The 19,599-nt window shown below is 43.0% G+C and overlaps 1 protein-coding gene across 1 annotated transcript in view; it reads right to left on the bottom strand.

Moving 5' to 3' along the window:
• The window catches only part of DNAJC11 (DnaJ heat shock protein family (Hsp40) member C11), a 75,195-nt gene extending 57,409 nt beyond the window's left edge, over window positions 1-17,786 (bottom strand). The window contains exon 1 of the mRNA XM_055304954.1: window positions 17,666-17,786. Coding sequence (XP_055160929.1) covers window positions 17,666-17,737 — 72 coding nt within the window. The 5' untranslated portion in view covers window positions 17,738-17,786. The remainder of the gene's footprint in view (window positions 1-17,665) is intronic.
• Between the last annotated feature and the right edge of the window lie 1,813 nt (window positions 17,787-19,599).

The raw sequence follows: 19,599 nt of genomic DNA, 5'->3' as shown, positions 1-19,599 counted from the left end.
ACTAGACATTTCTCCAAAGAAGATACAAGAATGGCCAATAAGCATATAAAAGGATGCTCACTATCACTAATCATTAGGGAAATGCAAACCAAAACCACAATACCACTTCACACCCATTAGAATGCTATTATGAAACAAACAGATAATAACAAGTGTTGATAAGGATGTGAAGAAACTAAAACCCATGTGCACTGTTGGTGGGAATGTAAAAACAGTATAAAGCTTTTGTGGAAAACTGGTAGTTCCTCAAAAAAGTAAAAACAGATTTACCATATGATTCAGCAATTCCACTTCTGGGCATATACCCAAAAGAATTGGAAGCAGGGTCTCAAACAGATATGTGTAAACCCATGTTCACAGCAATATCATTCACAGTATCTGAAACATGGGAGCAAGTGTCCATCAACAGATGAATGCTTATCAGCAGAATGTGGTACAAACATATGACGAGATACTCAGTCTTGGAAAGGCAGGAAATTCTGACACATACTATAACATGGATGAACCTTAAAAGTATCATACCAAGTGAAATAAGCCAGTCACAAAATGATAAATACTATGTGATTGTACTTAGATGAGGTACCTAGAGTAGTAAAAAATCAGAGACAGAAAACAGAATAATGCTTGCCAGGGAGTTGGAGAGGGGAAATAGACAATTATTATATAATGGGTAGCGTTTCAGTTTTGCAAGGTGGAAAGACTTCAGGAGATAGATGGTGATGGTTGCACAACAATAGTATGTACTTAATGCCACAGAACTGTATACTTAAAAATCAAGTAAGATGGTAAACTTTATGTTACATGTTTTTAACAATTTAAACAACTGAAAAAAATATACCTCAAAAACAAAAGCTAAAACCATAAAACTTCTAAAAGAAAACGTAATTTTTGTAACCCCGAGTTAAAGATTTCCTATACAGAAGAATAGAAAAATATTTGTAAAACCTGTATCTGATAGACTTGTATCTAGAATGTATGAAGAGCTCTAACTGAAGAAGAAAACTCAATAAAATACTGAGTAAAAATTTTAAACAGAAATTTCAACCATAGGTGATATAGGAATACCTAATAAGTATATGAAAATACACTCAGTATTGTTAGTCATTACGGAAGTGCATTAAAAACACAAATAAATACACAACCTTTAGAATGTCTAAAATGACAGAATGAGAATACCAAGTGTGGGTGAGGATGTGAAGCAAAATAAACACCATTTTCAAAAATATGAACCAAAGCTTTGTCATTGGCATAGAGATAAAAATGGCAGCAATTCTTCTGGTCAAAATAGGTTAAAAAAAATGAATTAATGGCTATGTTTTTCCTAGTTGAATTACCTTAAAAAACCTTTACTTTATTAGAAAAGTACACATACATTTTAAAAAGATGTTATTTACTGTAGACAGAGTGTGAGAGAGCATGAGTGAGGGGGAGGGGCAGAGGGAGAAACAGACTCCCCACTGAGCCGGAGTCCAACATGGGACTTAATCCTAGGACCCTGAGATCATGACCTGAGCTGAAGGCAGATGCTTAACTGACTAAGCCACCCAGGTGCCTCCAAGTATAGAAATTTTTCATGGATAAAATGGAAACTATGGATAACATATTTTAAAAATTTGTGGGGTTCTTTTGTAATAGAATTTTATCTTTTTTTGTTGTTGTTAAAGGTCTTTGTGAGGTTTTGTTTTGTAGTTTTTATAGGTCATTAAATATTTCCCATATCATTTTAATGGATACATAAAATGTATCCAATGTATTTCAAATATGGCATTATTACAATTTATATAAGGATTTCCTTTTAACAATTTTCATTCATTTTAAAAAGGCCAGAGTGGACATCCCTACAGCTAAAACTTAGTGTGCACCCATGATTGTCTTTTTGCAAATAAGTTTCTAGAACTGTTGGCTTAAAGGGTGTAAGATTTCCATTTTAGTCTGAACTGCTCTCTAAAAAGTGTCTAACATTTAATTATTTTAAATTAAAAAACTTAATTTTAACAAAGGGATAGATAAAAGTGTTTTTTTGATAGATAAAAGTTTATAGAATTACTAGACTTACAACCAAAACAGCATTCATCCTCACTCCTTAGATGTTAAGTACTTTAAAATCTCTCAGCATTTTTCCTACTTTATATTTCTAAATAATATGCTTAAACTTGTATCCTGAATTTTAAAAGTTTAGACTTAATCTACTCATTATGAGAATTTAGTTCTCTTTCACTTCCTTCTGTTTATCTTTCCCCTCCTTTCTACATAGTTTTCAAAACTTTGGTTCAAATCAATATACAAGGTCTTTTTAAAAACTTAATTTTTGGGGATCCCTGGGTGGCTCAGCAGTTTAAGCGCCTGCCTTTGGCCCAGGGCACGATCCTGGAGTCCTGGGATTGAGTCCCACATCAGGCTCCTGGCATGGAGCCTGCTTCTCCCTCCTCCTGTGTCTCTGCTTCTCTCTCTCTATCATAAATAAAATAAAAAATAAAAAATCTTAAAAAAAATAAATAAAAATAAAAACTTAATTTTTGGGACTCCTGGGTGGCTCAGCAGTTGGGCACCTGCCTTCGGCTCAGGTTGTGATTCCTGAATCCAGGATCGAGTCCTGCATCAGGCTCCCTGCAGAGAGCCTGCTTCTCCCTCTACCTGTGTTTCTGTCTCTCTCATGAATAGATAAATAAATCTTAAAAAAAACAACTCACTTAATTTTTATTATGACTATGTAAATATAGCTCAAAGCTAAATGAACCAGTATATTGTGATTATATTTCTTTCCTAAACTATTTTTAATTTTTCCTGGAGTTAACAATTGCCTCACTTTTTCCATTTGCTTTAGTTTTTTTATGGATCTATCATAGATTTTTTTTTAAGATTTTATTTATATATATTTTTTTAATTTATAAATTCTTGAGAGACAGAGAGAGAAGCAGGCTTTCCACAGGGAGCCTGATGTGGGACTCGTTCCCCAGGACCCCGGGATCATGACCTCAACCACTGAGCCACCCAGGTGCCCCTCTATCGCAGATTCTTCTTCAACTCCTCAAAGTAAATGACTCATAGTAGAAACTTCTAATATTCTTTTCAATACAAAAATATAAAGTAGTTCACCAATTCCATGTTTTTTTTCTTCCTAAGAGGTTTTCCTCCTAGAGATCATTGAATTGTGTCAGATGTTAGGCCTGCTAAACAAACTTCATCCTAGGATTTTCTGTCACCATCCTCCAGGGTATCTTTCCTAGGTCAGTCTCTTCTTTTTGATATCCTATGCCTTTTCTCTTTCTTGGTTTTCTTTATTTCAATAGCTCAACCTCCAGTAGTTTCCTTTACAAAGGCTAGCTAGGAGGAAAAATTTTTTAGACTTCACATATCTCAAAATGTTTTCTTTTTTAAAAGTAACCTCTACACCCATTGTGGGGCTCAAACTAACAATCCTGAGATCAAGACTCACATACTCTACCGACTGGGCCAGCCAGGTGACCCTCAAAATATCCTTGTACTCTGCCTTTATACTTGACAAATAGTTGGCTGAGGATATAATCCTAGTTTAGAAATATTTTTTCCTCAGAATTTTTACTGTAGTGGTATGGTTTCTTTGTCTTCTAGCTTATGTACTACTGACAAGATAGTTAATGTCATTAACTTCCAATCCTTTGTGACCTGCTTGAAAATTTTAGGATGCTCTTGTTAACCTAGATTCCTGTAGTATGGGTCTTTTCTCCCCCACTCACTGTGCTAGTTATTTGATTGGCCCTTTCCATCTAGAGTCTTTTTTTTTTTTTTAAGATTTTAAGAGAGCGAGGACCCAAGTGAGCATAAGCGTGGGTGTGGGGGTGGTGGTGAGAGGGACAGAGGGAGAGGGAGAAGCAGACTCTCCACAGAACAGGTAGCCCGATGCAGGGCTAGATCCCAGGACCCTGAGATCCTAACCTGAGGCAGATGCTTCACCAACTGAGCCACTCAGGCTCCCCTAGAGTCTTGCATCTTTTAGTTCTGAGAATTGTCTTTTTTTTTTCATGTTAATTGTTTAATAATGTCTTCACCTTCATTTTACTTTAATGTCTAAGAGTTTGTCTTCTAATTTTTAAATTTTACTTTCGTGGAGTTTTACTCATCTTTCTCTTCCAGCCCCTCTATAGAATTTTTATTCCTATATTCTTTTAATTTCCAAGAGCTCCTTCTTTTGTATATATGTATTCTTAAAGATTTATTTATTTACTTTTTATTTAGAGAGAGCATGAAAGCAAGCAGGGGGAGGGCTGGGGAGAGAGAATCCTGAAGTGTATTTCCCCTAGGTGGGCATGGAGCCTGATGTAGGACTCCATCTCAGGACACAGATCATGGCTTGAGCCAAAATAGTTGGTTGTCTAACCTACTGAACTTACATAAGGTGATACTTTTATTTTTTATTTTTTAAAGATTTTATTTATTCAGAGACCCACAGAGAGAGAGGGACAGACACAGGCAGAGGGAGAAGCGGGCTCCATGCAGGGAGCCCGACGCGGGACTCGATCCCGGGTCTCCAGGATCACACCCCAGGCTGCAGGCGGCGCTAAACTGCTGCGCCACTGGGGCTGCCCAAGGTGATACTTTTAAAAGAAATATATATGGGGCACCTGGGTGGCTCAGTGGTTGAGCATCTGCCTTTGGCTCATGGCATGATCCCCAGGTTTTGGGATAGTGTCCTGCATTGGGCTCCCTGTGGAGAGCCTGTTTCTCCCTCTTCCTATGTCTTTGCCTCAATCTGTGTCTCTCATGAATAAATAAATTAAATCTCAAAAAAAAAAAATAAAAAATGAAATATATACAGGGGCACCTGGGTGGTTCAGTCGATTAAGTGGTTAATTCTTGATTTTGGCTCAGGTCAAGATCTCAGGGTCATGAGATCAAGCCCCACATTGGAGTCTGTGCCCAGTTGGGAGCCCCTCCCCTTGCTTGTGCTCGCTTGCTCTCTCTCAATAAATAAAAAATATCCTAAAAAAGAAAAAATATCACCTTGTTCTTACTTCCTACGTATAATATCTTATCTCTTTGAAGACGATCTAGTTTTCAAATTCCCTGCACTCTCCACTTCCTTCATCTCTCTTCACTGTCTGCATGATCTTAGAATTTCACAGTGGAGCATTCCTTCATATATTTGATGTTCTTTGGTATCAATTTATACTTAACAGTAAGATACTAAGCTATTTGGAAGCTCTGTGTGAACAGACCTTGTCATCTGATGAGATTCTTTGTGAAATGCCTGTAAGAGGACCAGGAAGTTTCACTTGGCAGTATTTTCTCTTTGATAGGTCAGTTTCTTCAGGGAAGAGCACCAAGAACAAGGAAAAAGCTGTAAGTCTCATCATGAAGGATATAATCACTCATATATTCCCTGCTTTTGTAAGGGTGCCACTCTCATCTCATGAGGGTGTTGTCTATGGGTGGTAGGCTCTGAAGCCTTCCTGGTTCAATTTCTCCAGGGAATAAACATTTGGTCTCCTGGTTGGGTGGGTTAGCATTTCGCCAGTGCTGAGTGCTACCATTAGAAAGAAACAATCTTTGTCAACATGGTAGACAAAAATGGGTACTCTGTTTTAAATTGGTTTGTTTACTCTTGAGGGTGAACACTTCTCCATGTATTTGCATTTTAGACTTTTTAAAAATGAAATAATCCATTTGTTTCTTTTTTTTTTTTTTTTTTTTTTTTAAGATTTATGAGAGAGAGACAGAGAGAAACCAGGCTTCCCACAAGGAGCCTGATGTGGGACTCGACCCCAGATCCCAGGATCATGCCCTGAGCCAAAGGCAGATGCTCAACCCCTCAGCCACCCAGGTGTCCCCATTTGTTTCCTTTCTATAGTTTTCCTATTAGTGTATTCATCTCTCTCTTTTTAATTTTTTTAAAGATTTTATTTATTCATGAGAGAGACAGAGAGAGAGAGACAGAGAGGCAGAGACAAAGGCAGAGGCAGAAGCAGGTTCCATGCAGGGAACCCGACGTGGGACTTGATCCCAGGTCTCTAGGATCACGCCCTGGGCTGAAGGCGGCACTAAACCTCTGAGCCACCCGGGCTGCCCTCTTTTTTAATTTTTAAGAGTTCTTTATATATATCGGAAATATCTTTTATCTAATAAATATACTGCATATACCTTTTGAGTTTTAAAAATTGTATTTATTTTTTTTGTTTTTTCCCCCTCCGAGCAAACACAGAAATTTCCCATTTTTACAAAATCAAGCCTATAAATTGTCCCTTTTCTTAAAAAAAAAAACAAAACAAAAAAAAACAAACCACAAGATTTTATTTATTTGACAGAGAGAGAGTACAAGTAGGCAGAGTGGCAGGCAGAGGGAGAGGGAGAGGGAGAAGCAGACTCCCTCTGAGCAGAGGGCCTGATGTGGGGCTTGATCCCAGGACCCTAGATCATGACCTGAGCCCAAGGCAGACACGTGCCAACTGAGTCTCAGGTGCCCCAAACTGTCCCTTTTCTGATCTCTGCTGTGGTATCATGTACCCCAAATTGTCCCTTTTCTGATCTCTGCTGTGGTATCATGCTTGGAAAATCATCTGACTGCAGTGTTATCATATTTACTTCATTTAAATAACAAAGTCATTGAAGAAGCTACTACATTTCACTTGAGATTCTAGTGAAGACCATCTCTGGAATCAATGTGACACTCAAAGAGCATACTGCCACGCTGCTTTTATTTCCTATCTTCATTTAACAAAGTAAGCTAAAACATGTGAGGAACACCCATATGTCTGAACTGCGATTGTACTAGTCAGGACTGGCAAGGTCAGTTGTTCTCAAGCTGTGGTGTGGGGCCCCTGTGGAGTCTGAACCTTTTTAGGAGGTCCACAGGTCAAAACGATTTTTAATAAAACTAATAAAACTGAGCTATTTGCCTTTTTGTCATTCTGTAATGCGTACAGTGGGATTTTCTTAAGGTTACAGGATACCTGATGACGTTACTGCTTTGGACTAATGGACTACGTGCTTGTGTATTATGTTTGCTAGTAATTTCTAAGGTGGTAGTTTTATAGCATAAATATGAGAGATTTCAGAGATTAATTCAATTGGTTTTCAGTTCTTTCACTGTGTCTTTGCATTTGTTATAGTTGTTGTGATATCTGTGTATCTGTAACTTTATTATTCAATACAGATTTATTTTGAAATCCTCCAGTCTTCCTTATGCCTTACTGAAAATACAAGTATACCCTGCTCTGTGTTTTGTTTTACATTTTGTTAATTACTGAGTTTTAATTTTTAATCAAAGTCAATAGCTACAACCCATGTAAACAAAAGCTCAATAATTTGAAAATGTAAAGGGGCCTTGACATCAAAGTTTCACAAAGGTTTATTTCTCCTTTTACATGGCCATATTAGGACATGGTGGTATGCGGCTGCCAATGTCCTCAGGTCCCAAGTTTGAAAGAGCAGCCACCCTCTGAACTACTGCCAGTGGCCAAGGCAGAGGGAAGGGCAGGAGACAGACCCCCTCGGGCTCACACTAGCATTTAAATGCTTCAACCTGAGCAGGATACATATCACTTCCACTTATATCACTGGCTAGCACTAGTCATAGGGCCTCACTCAACCACTGGGGGGGATCAGGAAGTACAGTCCTACCATGGGCCAAAGAACCGACTGCATCTGGTATACAGCACTTAAAACTAATGTAATGATGATATTTAATTCAGTACTTTGAAGACCTAATAGAGCATGCAAGCAGCAATGCACATCTCATACTTACATCCATTTTAGGAATAGGAAAGCCACTAGGTCTTTTGTTGCTGAAGCAACTTTCCAGCTCAAACTTCCAAGCTGTATCTATGCTGCTGTATTTCAGGCAGTCTCAACAAACTATGTTCTATTGGATTTTGGGAAGTCTGCCTAATTACCACAATTGAAGATTCATTACTGTCCATATGTTCCATGACAATCTGATTGAAATAAACTGCATCAGCTAATAAAACCTGTAATTTTTTTATGATACTTGGTGCTCATACTATCTAAAGGAAAAAGCAGATTTCAGAGCTAATTAACACCAAGACAGCATGGGTGCTTTGTGCTGAGTAAGAGCTGGTTCGTGAAGAGGAGGGGTGTTACAGATTACTTGGTGTCACTGAGGAGACCAAGGCATGTACTCATCAGGCACTAAACTGCACTTGGAAAAATTTCCTGCTTCATTTTGAAAAGGTTCCCACTACACAGTCTGAAGCTTCACACAATAAAACCACTCTCACACACAGCCCTGCCATCTTCTGATGCCATTTACCCTGTTCCACACAGTCTTCTACAATTTTCATTTACATGTGGGACATCTCTGGAGGGTCTGGAAATAAAGCTGGGGTTGATCTGCAAACAGCAAGACTCTAACAGTGTATGCAGATTTACCCTCAAACTAGAGCATGGTGCAGACTGTACTGACTCGTTCTGGCTGACCCATTGTTGTAAGGAGCATCTCAAGTAGAACAAGATTTCAAGTGAGACTAACCTATATAGTCTTGTCCTAAAAATCCAATTCTGACAAAAGAAAACTACAAAAAAATCTAATCTATTTGAAATTTACTTACTTTTACCATTATCATTACTGATGCTAGTACAAAAGGTGATAAACAAGTAACCTTTTCCCACTGCAATAGGGAAGCAGAAGACAAACAGAATATCTCCCAGAGGAACAAGCCCTCTGTTCCTCTTCCAGTATGGTACCCAGTCTCTGCATGCCTTGGCTTACTTGGGGAGCAAGCATAAAGGCATGCGTTGGATTTGCTCTCTTCCTCTTCTCTCTGACTTTGAATAATTTTCTAAGTGAAAATTTAGATTTACCAAACTGATAATTGATACACTCCTTCCAATAAATTCCTCTAAAATGATCTGTTGCTAAAACTGCAATGTGATCTTCAACACAGGTATTCTCCAACATAAAAAGTGCCTGGACAAGGTGGGTATGATGTTAGCAAATACTTAAATCTTCCAGTCAGTACATTTACTGAATGCCAGCCCTGTTTGAAGTACTGCAGGAGCTACAACAGAAATATAATATTAAGGAGATTACAAACTAGGTATGTGTATGTGTGTTTCCCTTAAAAAAACCCACATATGTTGATTTAACTAAACAATATAAGACAGAAATGCTAATATTAATGGTAGAGAAATAAGTTCAGAACAGTCAGAGTTTAAAGAAAGCTTCATGAAGATGAAGAGATCCAAATCGTGGGTTTTGATTTGCTTTGGTATCCAAGACGGGCTGTGGCATTTCAGGGGAAAAGAACATCTTGAGGAGCAGGCCAGTTTGGCGATAGAGAGGACACTGAAAAAGTGACACAAGCGCAAAGGAGTCTTAGTGGGACATTGGCCGGAAATTAACTTGGACATCCACCCGCCTGCTCATTCATTCAGTAAACATTTGCTAAGTACCTGTTATGTGCCTGCCCTGTACTAAGGAATATAATGGTGAATCAGCCAGCCAGAATCCCTGACCACATGACGCTTACTTTGCAGGGAATGAAAGCAGAACATCACCACACGGTAGGCAGAAAATACATAGAACAGCTAATCTATAGGGGCTTTAAAATGGAGTTTGATCCCCACAATACACACAGCCACAATACACAGCAGGAGCCACAAAAGGTTTCTGGGTAGGGAAATAATGTGATCAGTACGGTTTGTTAATATTGTCTTGGTATTAGCTTGACTACAACTGACAAAAATAAAACCAGAGAGACCTAGAGAAAACTATGGCAGAGGCGTAGGGTTGAGGTTAGGAGGGCTGGTTGGCGGCACAGGAGTCCAAGCGGAAACAAAGCAACAGAGCTGGCTGGGGTCAAGAAGAGTCCTGGTGAGCCGAGTGGATCTGTGAAACAATCGGAAGGTGCTCAATTCTAAATGGAGAAAACAAACCAAAGAGCATGCCTGCCAGGGGATCTGGCTCCAGCACATGGGTTGGGGAGAAACTGGAAGCACCAGGCTTTGGAGGGAAAGGGGGATTTAAACACCTAAATAGGATGCCCAGAAGGCAGGTGGAGATGCGACAGAACCAAGCAATGTTAAAAAGAGCCAAGCTCAAGAGGCCCAAACCTGGGGGGATTGTGAGGATGGAGAAGGAGCACCAAAGGTAAGGAAAGAGGACAGAGAGGGACACCTGAGTGGCTCAGTGGTTGAGCATCTGCCTTTGGCTCAGGGCGTGATCCTGGAGTCTTGGGATCAAGTCCCACATCGGGCTCCCTGCCTGGAGCCTGCTTCTCTCTCTGCCTGTGTCTCTGCCTCTCTTTCTTTCTGTGTCTCACATGAATAAATAAATAAAATCTTAAAAAAAGGAAAGAGGACAAAGCCGAAGGGGCTTTCAGGCTGTCCACAGTGGTGCACATATATCTGCACAAAATGTTTCTGCTAGAATCTTCCCATTGGATGCCTTAACGCTCACAAAGCATCCTGAGACTGGCGCTGGAGCTTCCATTTTACAGGTAAAACAGTGAGGATGAAAAATATTAAAAGTCTGCTCTGAGAAGGAGAAAGAACTTCTCTGACCATGCCCCCTGCCCCAGCCCAAAAGCTGGCTAGCTAATAGGAGCCCGTGTGGCCTGGCCCAGACCAAAGTGTGGTTCATGGAGTGATAAGCTGCAGAGAGGAAGCAGGTATTTACAAAGCATATATTACACAGCGGGCTCATCCAAACTGTGTGAAGAACTCTGACAAATCAGTAAGAGCATTTCTTATTAACTTTTATGCTCATGATACTAATAAAAATATACTGGCATTTACTTTACATAATAACATGCCAATTACTATGCCGAGCACTTACATGCATTCTTGCTTAATTTTCCCCAAAGCCCCAGGACAGTGAAATTATCATCTGGATTTTATGGATGAAGAGACGGGCTCAGAGAGGTTAAGTGGCTTGCCCCTATCAGGCTACCAGGAAGTCAAACTCAAACCTGCCTTCAACGGCTTTGCTCTTTATGTTGCTGACCCCTTCCAAAGCTCCACCACCATTTCTGCCTTTCCGAATGATCACAACAAAGGTGCACAGGTGCTTCATATGGAAGGTGCCGGGCTAAGTGGTTTCAGTGTCCTTCTCTAAAACCCCTAAGCACACCACAGCTTTGTACAGTACAGGGGTCAGGTGAACAATGCTACGTGTCATGTGATTTTGAAAAGTCAACCTCCTACAGCCTTTTTATTATTATTTTTTAATCTATTTGAGAGAAAAAGACAGAGAACACGTGTGGGGGAGGGGCAAGGGAGAGGGACAAGTAGACTCACTTCTGAGCATGGAGCTTGATCCCAGGACCTCCAGATTACAGCCTGAGCCAAAGTCAGACACTTAACAGACTGAGCCACCCAGGCGCCCTCTACAGTCATTTTAGACTGTGCTTTGGGAAGGTAGGCTTAAGAGAGAAACAATAAATCATGATTAAGTCAGAGAAGCTAAACAGGAGGATGGTCAAACAATTCCAAGTTTCTACAACTAGAGGTAACCTAAGTCGGTTGTCTTATATAGAAAGAAAAAACAAAATTTACAGAACTCATTACCATCAAGATGGCAATATAAATTCAAAAAGGGATTAGGCAATCAGTAATGACAGCAGTCTACATACTAATGAAGAGAAAGGCAGGCCCCAGTCACCTTCAAGGTTTATTTGGGGGTGGGGGTGGGGGGTGGGCATCCTTTCCTCCACGCCCACTTCTGCTGACAACAGAATGTGAGAACAAAAGAGCCAGAGGAGCAGAAAGTCTGATTCCTGAGCAGAGGTCATTCCAAGGGCTGAAGAGATATTTCCTGACCATTGTACAATTTGGTTTTCATTTCTCTTCCTGGTCATGTCCATATGTGTATCTGGTGCCCTTAAGACACAACGGTAAATAAAAAGGCCAGCATCTTCGGAAAATGAGCTCCAGTTCCTTTCTGGGTCAGAAGTGATGGTTCGGAGCCTACCTTCACATAAAGAGCTTGGCTTATTCTTCCCGAAAATCCTGACCTTATACTTTCTGTTGTCCACGTCCATCTGTTATATCCTGCGCACTCATGCAGACTTCTCATGGTTGATGTCTGCTGGCATTTTATTACTGAGGAATGTTCTGGCTCCTGCAAACTAGGGAGGGGATACTGTGCACTCTCTGCTTGCAGAAGTGGTTTCAACAGTCCAAGAGCCAAACAGAACCCAGCTACCAGGATATGAACTTGCAGGAGGCTCCAAGCTCCTTCAAGGGAATGAGAGCTTTATAAAGTTTGGGCCACAGTGGCGGTGATAAAGCAGCAATGTTCCCAATGGTCTTTTCCCCTCCTGATGCCCCCTTTTAAACTTTTATGCTATTTTATTCATCCCTGTTAGTTGTCTTAAATCCTTTCTTGAGCAAGGTAGGGTATAAATAAAATCAAAATGAAAGTTTAATAAAAGTAAACACGCAAAGCACGTTCCATGTGTGTCCCACATTTTCTTATCCATTGTTTACTACTGAACTCACAGCAAATATAAAAGCTTTCAATTGAATTCTTTCTAACAAAGAAAAAAAAGGTATTTTTGTAGATAATGCAGAGCTAGAGCATTAAAATTTCAAGAAGCAATTGTTTGAAATGCCCAAAGCAGAAAGGTAATAACTAGCTTATGGTTCATTAAATAAAACACATTTTAAAATTTAACCTCATGGTGTTTGCTAATCATATTATAAGATGACATTGGAACTAAGTGGGTATCCTAAGAGCTCCCTCCCCACCCAGAAGCAAGACAGATCACTGGAGGCCTCTCTGAACTCTGAACTTGAGCACCTTCCTGACCCCAGTGCTGTCTTCCTGTCGTTTTACCTCTGATCACGGAGGTCCTCCCTGCCTTGCCCTAAGAATCTGACAGCTCACAACACTTCTACTCTGCCTTCAACCCCAGACACTGACTGCAGTTGTCGCGGATCACCCCTTCTACTCTCCTCCCTAGCTTAGCTCCCCCTTCTGGGAGCCGCCCCTCCTGCCCTCTGCATGAAACTCATGATTTTGCAGGAAGCAGAGTTCAGAGAGATAACTGTCTTTTGAAGATAAGAAACTCTGTTATTTTGAACAGAAAGAGAAAAGAAACCTTTGGGAATTCATAACCTGATGCTTAGCAAAAATTCTGGCACTATGTTTTGTTTTTTTAATTAATACAACAGACGGATAGCAAATTTAGCCAGGATGAAGTTTACCAAAGCTTTCTATGTACATGCATTTAAAATAAGCAAAACCTCATGCTTTCTCAAAATTCAAGAAATAATAAATATTAAATGAGCATCTACTTGTACAAAGCACTGTATACATACGCTCTACTACACTGCAACACTGCAATATACAACATCCTGGCCCAGAGTAAGTTCCTAATCCATTATTGCCGGTTCCCCACATTTCAATGTCAAAGAAAATAGGAGAAAGAAAGGGTAAACTACTACCCTAAGGGCAGGAACCCACACACCCCCCCCAAAGTAAAGATTTGAACACAGGACATTCTGGTTGCAAAGCCACGATGTGGCCTCCTATTCTCCGTAACTTGGAAGAATTGTAGCAGGAAAGTAAGCGGAGACTTAAGAGGTTAAATGACTCGTTGCTCAGGGGCAGTGTGGGCTGTGACTCTTGCTCCAGTGAGTGACCTTGCTCTTCAGCCTCTTCCCTTACTGGACATCTCAGGGACGGGGATCATTGCCTAAGTTTGTTTTTTGGACAGCCAAGGCTTAACACTACCTGCTGAATGTACACATTTTAAGCATGCTTATAAATACCAAACTTTGAACATAATGTAGTTAATGGGAAACTCATCAAAGGAATGACCTTCTCAGACCTATCTGGTTATCTCTCCTTAAGACTAAATTACCTGCTCATCACAAGGTGAGATAAGCAACGGATGAATAAACACACAGCACCTCACCTCAGTGCTTTAGGTGTGCACCTGGCTCAGCCAAATGCCTATACTCAACTTCTACAGACATCCAAGTCATCCTGGTTGCTGTGCTGTGTGACGTCCCCCTAGGTCAATTTGGGCAGTGGCCAGTAGACCTTCCTCTACTGCTCTAGCCCTTCTTCCTATCTGCAGTCCAAGCTTGAATGGTTAGCCCCACTCTGACTGTAACCCCTAGCCAGAGACCCAGATAACCAAAATTGTGGAAAGACCAACATACTCTAAACCAGGGAAGGTATCAAAGTGCAGGGATTCTGGGGAAAGTTGTTCTTGGTAAGAGATAAATTGATTGGGACCAAAGACCTTAAAAGGGGTTGTAAACAATGCTGAATGCCATGCATAAAAATGAAAGTTTCTTTTAATGGTAATACAACATTGATAAAGTAGGAATTTGAGTCAATTAGGAATAAATTCAATTTATAATGTCAATTAAAACATCTATAAAATGTATAAAGATCAAGAAAATTTCACTCTGGTTGATTGGTCAGGAATCCTTTCTCCAAGTAAATTTTGGAAAATCATCTCAGAACAGTTAGATTTTAGGCACCTGATGACACATTTGACTACAGTAAACCAGAGATGAGAATCTGGTTTTAATATGCCAGGTTAATAATAAATTCCTCCCCCCCCTCAGTGTGACAATAGCTCTCCTCTGTAAACAGGAAATTCAGAACAGCAGAGAAGGGGAATCATTAAAGATCACATATGTCTTGTTTAGAGAAGAATTTGGTCAAGTCTAGTTGCCTGCTTCATTCTCTGAAATACAACATGAGGGGATATTCTCAAGTTTAAAATTTAGAAAAAGAGGTTTTTAAGTTGCTTTTTGGCATTTTTCCAAAAATTTTATTTATTTGACAGAGAGAGTGAGCACAGTGGGAGCAGCAGAGGGAGAGGGAGAACCATACTCCCCACTGAGCAGTGAGCACGATGTGGGGCTTGATCCTAGGACCCTGGGATCATGACCTGAGCTGAAGGCAGATGCTTAACTGACTGAGCCACCCCAGCGCCATGATTTTTAACTTTTCTGTATCACTTCAATTGTAACCAGACATTATGCTTGTAGTTAAAAAAATTTTAAATAGAACTTCTTGGTTTTGTGTTAGGTTACTGCCATTTGAGATTTTTAGGGAAAAGTCTGGACTTCCTGAACACAATGCTGAAGGTATTCTCTTGAAGATGCTCTGAAGTACTGGTGGGAAGGGAATCTTGCCTCCTACACATATACTTAAATGGCATCAAGCTACAAGAGTGACAGCAAATACATAAACAGGTGTAAGAGTTAACATTACTTCTACTTTAACTCTCCAAACAAATCATGCTATTTCAACTTCAGGATGATTTCTGATTTCCCAAAAAAAATCCTAGTAAATACCAAGTCCAGAAATCCCCTTCAGAACTTTTCTTCCAGTAGAATCTTGAGAGGTAAAATCTGCATACCCTGACATTTTACACTGAGTTTGTTGACCAAGAGAACACAAAGTGACTTCAGTGAGGGAACATGTTTTGTAGGGATTTCACCCGTAGCCATAAATATGAGAAATGCCTTAAGTCATTGGGAAAAGATTTTTTTTTAAACCTTTGCTACTTTATTTTTTTTAAAGATTTTATTTATTTATTCATGAGACACACACACACACACAGAGAGAGAGAGAGAGAGAGAGAGAGAGGGAGAGAGAGAGGCAGAGACACTGGCAGAGGGAGAAGCAGGCTCCATGCAGGGAGCCCGACGTGGGACTCCATTCCAGAACTCCAGGATCAGGCCCTAGGCTGCAGGCAGGCACTCAACCGCTGAGCCACCTGGGCTGCCCGGAAAAGACTTTTTTTTTTAAAGAAATCTTTATTTGTTTCCCACTCATCAATCCAATAACAATAAATCTTAGGATGCCAGTAGTTTCAAGGTATATCTTTGACTAACATTTATCAAGGACTCCAGCCAAGCCTATTGTTCTGTATCTTTTTGATCATATGCACCTGCCCAAGATTCAGTAAGCCTGATAAACCGGTAAATTGCTGCTCAGTTACTGATAACCCAGACTATAAATAAATGGTAAGAAAGGTTGGCTTCAGGGGCGCCTGGGTGGCTTAGTAGGCTTAGCATTTGCCTTTGGCTCAGGTGGTGATTCTAGGGACCTGCTTAGTAGGGAGACTGCTTCTCCCTCTCCCTTTGCCCCTCCTCCTCTGCTCTCAAGTGTGTGCTCTCTCAAATAAAATCTTAAAAAAAAAAAAAAAGTCTGGCTTCATTTACTAATTTGCTTCTAAGAAATGGAGAAAACTTAGTAATTAGCCAAGCAGCTTGGTTCAAAGGGAAATGAATTGAAGGCTAAAAAAGGTGATTTACCCAAAGCCTTACTGTTTATTAGTTACAAGAACCTCTAGGTGCCTAAGGTAGCCTAACAGGATTTGCAGTTCCCCCACATATTACACTAGACATTTTCATAATACATAGTATTAATGTATTAGCTAATGTTTTAATGGATTGCCTAATCCATTTGGGAGCTCGCAGCTCTGTAGTCTGGTAATGACCGCAGCGCTTAGAAGTCAAGAGCTGAGGCTCCAGTCAGACTTCTGAGGGCTGAGTTCAGGCTCTTGCCCTTGCTATTGGTGTCACTTTGGCCAAGTAACCTAATCTCTCTCTCGGCCTCAGTTTTCTCACCTATAAATCAAGGATTATCAGAATACTCACCTTAGGGGCTGGGGGGAGCGTTAAGGTAAGGAATAGGGAGTGTTCCCTGGGCACTGCAGCCTTGGACAAAGCGGTACTGATAAAAACGTTAGCTGCTACTGACACCACGCACACCAACAGGGTGAACAACACATATTTGACGGGCTTTGCCTAAGATAATCAAACTTTGTGATCACTGGGAAAACGGGCAGATAGAATTAAAGGTCCTCCAGCAGCCTAGAGAGAAACGATCCACCTTAGGGCTTGACCTTGGAAGCCTCCCTGCCCTTCACGCTACGGCGAACTGGACGAGCCGCCGAGAAAGGGAATTTGCTGGGCCCTCTCACGTGCCAGACACAGTGGGAGACTCTGCCTTTTACCGGGTGAGGAGGAAACAGGGTGCGAACACGCGGCGCACGGAAAGGGGCGCACACGCCGAGGCCGCGCTCGCGGCACCGCTGCTTTTCCGGCTTGGCAGCTTCTTGCCCATCTGCGGCCTCCCGAACGGAGGCTGTGGCTACGGGAGGCTCTTCCCTCGGGTCCTGGACAGCCGCTCGGGGGAGAGGAGGGCACAGGGCACGTGCCCCCGGGCTTGGGATCACTTTGAAAGCGGGACGTCCGGGACGTCCCCGTGAATACTTGGGAACCCGACAGACGGCGTGGGGAGGCTCCCTGGTGGCCTTGACCTTGGTCCCTGGGACTCGGGACTCAGTTTCCCGCTCTGCCGGCCGGGGGGCGATGACACAGCCCGTCGGCCACGGCACGTTTGTGGGCCGGGCGAGGCACCGGGTCCTGGAGAACCGGGAGTCCCACTCCAGTGGCCTCCGCCTCAGGGACCTGTTCCCTCTTGCGGGTCCGGGGCCTCTGCCTTGCCAGGACGCAGCGCCCCGGCCGCCGAGGGCAGCGGCAGAGGCCGGCCGGGACGCCCCCCGCGCAGGGGTCGAGGCGGTGGGGACCGCCCGGTCGGCGGGCGGTCGCGCATGTCGGGCGGGGTCACGCGGCCTCCCCGCCGGGTCCCGGCCGCCCCGGGTGGGGCCGGAGCGGTGGCCGCCAGCCCGGCCCTCCCGAACTACGGGGCACGGCGTCCGCCCAGACTGCGACCCGCCTCAGGCCTCACCTCCCTGCGCACGTTCAGCAACGAGTAATAGTCTTCATTGTCCAGCTCCTCCTCGTTCAAGGCCGTCGCCATCTTCGCAACCTTTCACCCCGCCAAACCGGCACGGCCGTGCCCAAGAAGGACCGGCGAGCCAGGGCCCCGACCGCGCGGGCCGGCCGGGCTGCGCCACAGCGGCCCCTGGCGGCCGGGAGTGGCGGCGCCGCCGCCCGCGCCCCCGGCAGCGCGCCTGCGCCCTGCGCCCCGCGCCCCCGCGCGGCGGAGGGCGGGACGCGGTGCCCGGGGTCCGCCACGTGCTGTCCCAGCCGGCTTCCGGGAGGCCCGACCGGGCCGGGCGGGAGGCCGCGGCCGCAGCTGGGGGCGTCCGGTCCGACCCCCGCGACACGTCGCTTGTGTCCTAGGCCGGCTCCCAGTGCGGGGAGCGCCCTGCCCCAGACATCCCCGCCTCGGCCGGAGGCGCCTCGACGCCCCCCCTGACGACTTCTCCTTGCACTGGAAACCTCTAGGATGGGATTTATTCCTGCCTCCATTGTTCTTTCTCCTGGCCGTCCAGAACCCTGCACAGAGCACGAGCCCGCTCAATGTCACTTTTTATTATTGCTCAATTTTTTAGGAGCGCCTGGCCATTTTTCTGCTGTTTAACTGACAAGGCAATACCCACTTGGTTCCTAATAGAATTGTCTCTGGCAGGCACCTACCCCTACAGCCCCTACCCCCTGAGCCCTCCGCTTGTAAATTTCTACCTTATAATTTAGCGATGAAGTCTAATTGATTTCAACCTGGTGCCTGCTGTTTGGTGCATTATTAAAGATGTCTCGGTTACAATGATCTAAATAATTTAAATGTCTTCGAAATGATGTAATTATCAAGAGAAGGTGGACAGCAGAGCTCTCATGCTCTTGCCACCTGTTTGGTTCATGCTGACCTGTACCAATTCCTCATTATTTCTCAGGAACGTTTGCTCAGCCTTAACTAACCATGAGTTTAGAACCATCCCTGTTGCCCTTCCTAAGCAGGTCTCCTGGGAAGCCCCAAACACCTGTCTGTGCATTTGAGAAGTTGATTTCTTTCTCTTCCTGATTTTTGGCCAGATGTTCACCATCTGGGCCTGTGTATGGTCCCTTCCAAGTTGTTCGGCCCTCTTAGGATCTTTCAGCATGAGACACATAGGTGTGCTGAGACAGGTTATCCAGGAGTGTTGAGTCACTGGAGCCGACCCCAGCCCAGGCCGTAAAGGAAGAGCTGTTTCTTTAGCTGGCTGAGGCTTCTCCACAATAGCTTCTGCAGACACTCATGCTCCATCAGCAATTGTGGCATTTTTTAAAAAAAGATTTTATTTATTTCACCCAGAGAGAAAGAGAACAAGCAGGGGGGAGTAGCAGAGGGAGAGGGAGAAGCAGGCTCCTCCTGAGCAGAGAGCCCAGTGGGGGGGGGGGGGGCTCCATCCCAAGACCCTGTGATCATGACCTGAACTGAAGGCAGATGCTTAACCGACTGAGTCACCCAGGGGCCCCATGTAGCAATTTTTCATGGTCTTTCCTTTTTTCTCCTTTGCAGAGCACTGATTAGCGCTAAGCTGCTTGCTGACATTTGCTGGTCTTTTAAGAATTTCTTACAAAGAGGCTGGAGGAGAAGACTACAGTGTTGAGACATTCCTTTTTTCTTAGGTTTGTGGGCATTAATTGGGCCATAATGCTCAGTTGAGTAGAAGAGTTTCTTGCCATCTTTCCTCTGCTTTGGAAAACACTGCCTCTAGGAATTACATAAACAGAACCTAACGTATGTTTCAGAGGGCCCAGGACTGGGTTTCTATGATTGGGAATGACCTGGTTTTTGTCACTATTCAAACAAAATAAATAGTGACCTGGAGATGCTCTGTATTTGTCCTCTTTCAGACACATGACACTTTGTATTATGGTTACTTGGAAAGTGGTTGG

Source organism: Nyctereutes procyonoides, unplaced genomic scaffold (genome assembly GCF_905146905.1).
Source record: "Nyctereutes procyonoides isolate TBG_1078 unplaced genomic scaffold, NYPRO_anot_genome, whole genome shotgun sequence".
NCBI classification, from domain to species: domain Eukaryota; kingdom Metazoa; phylum Chordata; class Mammalia; order Carnivora; family Canidae; genus Nyctereutes; species Nyctereutes procyonoides.
The sequence above is the reverse complement of the archived record's forward strand: the minus strand, read 5'-3'. Positions and strand labels throughout refer to the sequence as shown.